The sequence below is a fragment of the Nanorana parkeri genome, unplaced genomic scaffold (genome assembly GCF_000935625.1).
Source record: "Nanorana parkeri isolate BGI_ZX_2015 unplaced genomic scaffold, ASM93562v1 scaffold1534, whole genome shotgun sequence".
Taxonomy (NCBI): Eukaryota; Metazoa; Chordata; class Amphibia; order Anura; family Dicroglossidae; genus Nanorana; species Nanorana parkeri.
This window is the reverse complement of record NW_017307802.1, coordinates 119,779-126,331: the sequence shown is the minus strand read 5'-3', so window position 1 is coordinate 126,331 and position 6,553 is coordinate 119,779. Positions and strand designations below refer to the sequence as shown.

Here is a 6,553-nt window from a genome sequence, read left to right as displayed (position 1 = left end):
CTAGCAACACCCCTAAATTGGGCTTCAGCCTGGGGTGGCACTACAGCCAGCACTGACAAAAATAAACATTTTATTTTATTTATAAAACCCTGCACAGATATGAATGGGACCCAGTGTGACATGAAGCTTATTCATCTGGTAGACTTTTTTTAATGCGTTCTAAAAGGCTTTCATGGTACAAAAATGCTCTAGGGCTCACTCCTTGAATTTAAATGTACATTCTGCTAAGCTATGTCAATAATGTCTGAGTTTACTATATAAAATTAGACTATGAGCCACAAAAAATGGTAGCCTACGCATGTAGATTTCTTTACAGTAGCCTTTTTTTTTAATAATCAAAAAGCCCCCCTAGGCAACACGTTAAAGCATTGAATAAGCTAATATTGTTAGCAAGTAAAAACACAGCAACTGTTCCTCTAAAGTCAGAAAATTAACCCAGATTACCATAATTTAATCCAGTGCAGAGTAAACACTGATCATTTCACAGAGGGTTAATGGGTGGGCAGTAGGAATGTAATTCCTGAATCCTTTGCCTTATAACTTGCTCTCTCTCCTTCCTGCATCACCAATTACGTTCATAACTTGCTCTCTCTTTTCTTCCTGCATCACCAATTACGTTCAAAATTCCAAGGCAGGTTTGAAGAGATAGGTGGCTGTAAGAAACATCTTAGCACTGGAATTTTTGACATCGAATGTTGAGGTAGACGCTGCAGCATCACCAACATGTACATTCAAGAATCGCCAGATTGCAAGCAAAAGAGAGTTAGGGAGGGATGGTGCACTAAAACAATGTCTAAAAGGAAAAACTGAATTTCTCAATAGGAAGGCTTTGCTCTCTGTATATATCTAAAGGTTTAATTTTAAGCAAAATGCTAAAAATTGCCACATAGGACATATTGTAATTTAATACTGTAATATAAATAATGCATGTGTTTCATTATATTGCCTAAAGCTCTTTTTTTTTAAAGAAGGAAATGGTGAACGACTAGCACCTACAAAATCCCCCTAGGTCTGCCAGGCTTACTGAAGATCCAAAAACTTCAGGTCAAAGCCTGAGGGTTCCCACCTCTGGGGATAAGTGATGATTGGGTAATCATGGGGGATAACAGGGAAATTTAGGTTTGTATGTGGCAGCAAAAGGTCTGAGACCATATGACTGGCAATGACTTTCAGGCAACTAAAAGCAGGTACTGCCAAGTTCAACATTTTAGTGTGAAGGATACTTCGTACATGAAAATGTTTATGTTTTGAATAATGACACATGTTCTAACAGAAGTATCTTTTATATTTGTTTTACTAGTGACTTACCTTTGATGAGCCCATTATTCTTGGGAAGGTATAAGAAGAGCATGCTTCTGGATGTTGGCCAAGCTTGCTAAATGGTGTGTTGAATGTAGCCTATAAATACAACAGGGATCTGAAATATTCTTACAGGTCAAATATTTACTGTTTGAAAACAGCTTAAAGAGGAACTTTACCCTACAATGTATGTCTCCCAGAACAGTTACTTTTGAGGTTGCCAGTGTGCTTATTTCAGCTCTCAAACAAGATTTCAAGCCTTCAAATGGCTGGTGTCATAGCTGATCACATGTGCAGCACCATGGCAACTGCAACCCATATAGAAGCTAAGATGGCTCCTTCCTTCGCTGTAAGACATAGGCGGTTATAGTTCCATTTTAGGAAGAATACTTTGCCTAATTTTAATACAAGCTAGCTGTCTACAGAGCCAACTTAATTTTATGTAGTCAGTTCATGACAACATGATTTAGCACACTTAATTCCACAGAATGTATATTTTCTTCTGTATGTCTCACTGGCAGTTCTATTTGAGGGTTACATGACATTGTGCTGTGCAACTTCTCTCAATGCAGAAGACAGAATTGGGGACAACTGGTCTGCATTAGCACGTGAATAAGTGACTAGTGTTCCCAGACTACCAGACAGTCAAGAACAAGATTTTCAGCAATGCAGTTGTCTGACGTAGTACAGCTAGAAATGTCTGAATGAATAACAGAAGACTTTGCTGGGCCGACTATGTTGTCTGTATACATTTGAACGTTTTTTTTTAAATTTTGTCTTAAAAATACATTTATGTCAACTCCCCACACCCCTGAGTGCAGCCCTTCCTGCTCGTTCTCATAATCTTCACTGTGCGGTCCTGACTGGGCAGGCAAGGAAAATGTCCCAGCCAGGTCCTCTTCTTATTGTGCAAGGATGTAGTGGCCCCATTCATTAATAGTGATGGGCTGTACTTCACTGGATAGCTGGAGGCTGCTATGAGTACAACCCAACCACAGTGAAGACTGCAGGAGCAGGAAGGCAGCTAAGTATATTACATGGTGGGCTGCACTCGGGGTGGGGGTTCCTAAGGGGTCAGTCAATCCAAAAAGTTTGTAAGGGTCATTGGTTCTTAATTTATTAGCTCTTGCGCGTTGAACATTTTTACGTGTTGCGCTTACCTTTTTAGATAACTACCTGTTTCAATAGAGAAGGAGGGGACATATCAGGATCAGAGTGGCAATGCTATTTCATCTGATCTTCCATCTTCTGGGTTGCAACTCTTACTGCGCATGCCCCAGTCCTTCCCCTAATTGAAGCTGTTCAATCTATATTTTCTGCTTCTGAAGCCACCCCATGTGACACCCTTCATCTGCCTGTGGGGCATCTCCAGCATTGTGAGTGGCAGCAGCCTTTACTTAACCACTTTTCCTTTGCCTTCTGGGTGACTTCATCATTGTGAGTATCAGCAGTCTTCACTTGACCAGTTTTCTTTTGCATGTTGGTGTTGTAAATTATGATTGAAGTAGATATATTAGGGGTATATTTAGGGTGTATGCTTATGTATTGCAGGAAATTATTTTTGCTGATGTTATTTAAAACTAACTAGGTTTTTATTGTGTAAGTTTATTGAGCAGCTGACCATCCTGTTTTCAGGGTGTTGATTGTACACAAAGGAACAGCTGTAGGGAATTATGTCAAAACCTGTTTAGTTAACTAACATCAAAGGGGTAATTAGACCAGCCAATGAGAAATCCTTTCAGTGTTAGTAAATGGCACTAAACTGTATATGAATTCAGAGCCTACAGTGGCTAGGAAAGATCAGAGTCATGAAGAGAGGCACATAGGTGCATATAGAGATTGGAGATATATGCTGGGTGGAGTGGGTCCTTATGGAACCTTTGTCATCTGAGGTCTAGATATTTGATTTCGATTATTACTCTGTCGGACTGTTTCTGTTCATCTGTTTCTTCGATCCAATTAAATGCTACTCTCTGGAAAAGAACTGAGGTTGCCTGGATATTTTCTGACGATCCAATTTTCACTACGCACATAAATATAACTATATATTTATGTGTTTATATATTTGTACACCGCCTTATTTGATCGCTACAGTTGGGTGGCTCCAGCATTGTGAGTGTTTGTAGGTACCACCTGAGCATTCATCATCTATTTGCCAATCAGCTCCTTGGGGCCATGCGGATAAGAAACTGAACCTCCCTGACAGTGACAGTGATCTCAGCATTTCTGTCCGACAGTGAGGTGTATAGGTATAGGAAAAAATCACATGACCACTATATAATAACTTCTAAAAAGTTATTTGGGCTGTGTAAAATACTAATGCCTATGCACAGTTATCAAATGCTTATATTAAAAAAATTTGTCTACTGGGTTTAGATTCACTTTCAAGGACAACTGATCCAAACTACAGTTCTTGAAGTAAGTTCAGCTAGTAGTCATTTTCCCACACTGACCTCTGCTCTAACACCACTCATTGAATAGGTGAGCTTCTCTTTTCTCTATGAACCTCCTATTTCCATGAATTAGTCGTTTATGTGAGATCAATATACATACGAGGATAAAAGTTAAATATGAATGGAAGACAAGGGCTGTTACCATGACCCCAGCAGATTTTAGTAGTACTTCAAAGAGATTTGACAATTTCATTAAAGTGAACCTGTGGTTTTACCAGCAGGTTAAAGAAGCTTAATTGAGCATTATTTGATTTATTCAGGTTATTTTAGATCCAAATGCAGAATTATGCACAAAATAGTTTTTTTGCAATGTCAGCTTGTCGCAAATGTCGCACAGCCTTCATTTGTTTGTTACGAATGGATACGTGCACCTTTTATTCACTAATCGTCCGAATGATCATTCAAATGCCCCCACTTGCCCTCCTGATCATAATCCCTGTATACAATATAATTTACTTCAGATCAGATAATAGCAGAGCACTGATGCTGCAGCTTATGTAAATTCATGCACCAGTTTTCAGGAGCTGCCTTGTACATGTCCAGCTTTGTACTATAGACTTCAATAAAGATCCGATTTCCATGTAAAGGTGCCCATACACCTGACGATTATCGTACAATAATCTCGGGTGATCCTGCGATCGTACGATAATCTTAAGGTTGATGGGCAGCGTACGACCGCATTTACTGTACAGTCGTACGATTTTCATATAACGAGCACGCTAGAAAACCCACTGAAAATCGTACGATTTTCGGCGGGTTGGTAGCGTGGTCGCAAGACGAAAGCTGCAGGACCAGAGGTGCGCAAGCGCACACTGCCCGCGTACCGTTGCAATCATCTGCAAGCCCTCCCCTCAGAGGATCGCAAGTACGATCTGCTTGTCCATGATGGGCAGGTCGTACAAACCTTTAATCACCTTACAAGCATTGCACAACGAAAGGTGTATGGCCACTTAAGCCTTCAAAAAAATATAGTAAATAGCTGCACATGTGTAAGTAATTCCAGACCTGGCATATGTCACAACCTCTGCTATTGTGTTATTTGAGGTTGGTGTTATTATATATAGGGGTAATAGGGAGGGTGATTGGACATTTGGGTGAAAAGTGTGCTTATCCTTAGAAAAAAAAACAGTAGCCTTGATTATGAGATTTTTTACTGTTTATATAATTCTATAAGCACATTAAAACTAGCTGTGACATCAGACAAAAATATTATTTTCAATACATATTTACATATAATAATTAATACATAACAGAAGTTACTTACCCTGTCAGATGCATACACGAGGTCACATAAGCCAAGAATAGTTGTACCAATACCAATAGCAGGTCCATTCACCATGGCTACAAGTGGCTTTGGAAAGTCAATGAAGTTACACACAAAATTCCTGAATAAAGAGTGAGCGGGTAGTATTTTTTCGGTATGTGCATTAGTGGCAATGTCATGTCTAGAATGAAGTGAATGTTTTATTCTAATTTTGCAGCCGCTTACATTTGACTCTTTTTTCATACTAGTATCTCTAACAAACAAAAAGAAACAATCTCAAATGTAATAATGAAATTTGATAAGTACTGTTTAGATGTAAGCTAGCCATACAACACCAGTGTAATCTCTAAATGGTCATTATGGGCAACTTTTTAGATCTTCAAGTATAACCCATACCGTCCACCTTTCTAAGATAAAAAACAGGGACACCTTAAGCAACTTTACTTTTATTTAGGTATTTAGGCAGGACACCCCCCTTCTAAGCTCCCAGTTATGTGGACCATAACAAACAAAATAATTCAGACATGATTGATTTAGTGCAGAATAACACTTTTGTTAGTAAATAATACAGTTTTAGGGCTGCAGCCAACGATTATTTTCATAATCGATTAGTTGTCCGATAATTTTTTTGATTAATCGATTCGTTGGTTGCAGCCCTATACAGACCAAAAGAGGGACGACTGAGGAGGAAAAAGGGAGAGATGGATTTGGTTCCAAATGAGGGACAGTCCCGCCATATGAGATGGAGAAGGGAGGTATGATGATCTATGAACAGTTCACTCTCAATTTCTGAACTCGAGGGCCGCAAATATACAAATTAGCTGATCTTCTAAACCAGAGACCCAAAATCAGTTATCAGTGCCCTCCCCAGTCCGCACCCCCGGTTGTTACGCCACTGGCCCTCCCTACCTTAAAAATAATTCTCAGTGTTTCCCAAGATGTGTTAGATGCATGATTATAAACAGTAAGTGCTTCTTCACAGAAAGAAATATAACAATTCAATTTTACTGAGGTCCAGAGGTCCAGTCATCTGTTGGTCTTTCACTGCAGCTGTCACTTAGTTTAATTGCTTTTATAGTTGGGGGAAAGGTGGTATCCACAGGCACGAATACCAACCTTTTAAAAAAAAATCATCTGTGATATACATTGTGCACCTTAATGTGCGATGTGACACACTGCAGTGGACTGGGCTTGTTTGAACGGGGCACCAGGCAGGAGTATAGATCAATGCTGTTAAACCTAATTTATTGTCATGGATGAGAATCTGCATAGCTGGACGATGTGATTGACAATGGATGTGCAACATGGGATTTAAAACTATGTTTAAAACTATGTACCCCTTACTTATTCACGTGGGGGGCAGCATCTGGGGGCTTCCTTTATTCTTCTTCTTTCCCTCACTACTCATAAATGGGGCTTCCAGATTCTGATTTGTCCTTCCCAGGAGACCCCCACAATAGTTGTGGGGAAAGGCCCTTGTCTTTATCAACATGGGGACAAGGTGCTTTGCCAGGGTGTCCCCCCAATAACGTACCCG

General features: G+C 39.7%; 1 protein-coding gene across 1 annotated transcript in view; it reads right to left on the bottom strand.

Annotated features, from left to right (window-relative positions):
- LOC108798678 (enoyl-CoA delta isomerase 3, peroxisomal-like) overlaps positions 1–6,553 on the bottom strand; it is a 27,728-nt gene that overhangs the window by 3,212 nt on the left and 17,963 nt on the right. Inside the window, exons 6-7 of the mRNA XM_018570451.1 lie at positions 5,017–5,137; positions 1,309–1,398 (exon numbers count right to left, since the gene is read on the bottom strand). Of these exons, the coding sequence (XP_018425953.1) occupies positions 1,309–1,398; positions 5,017–5,137 (211 nt within the window). The remainder of the gene's footprint in view (positions 1–1,308; positions 1,399–5,016; positions 5,138–6,553) is intronic.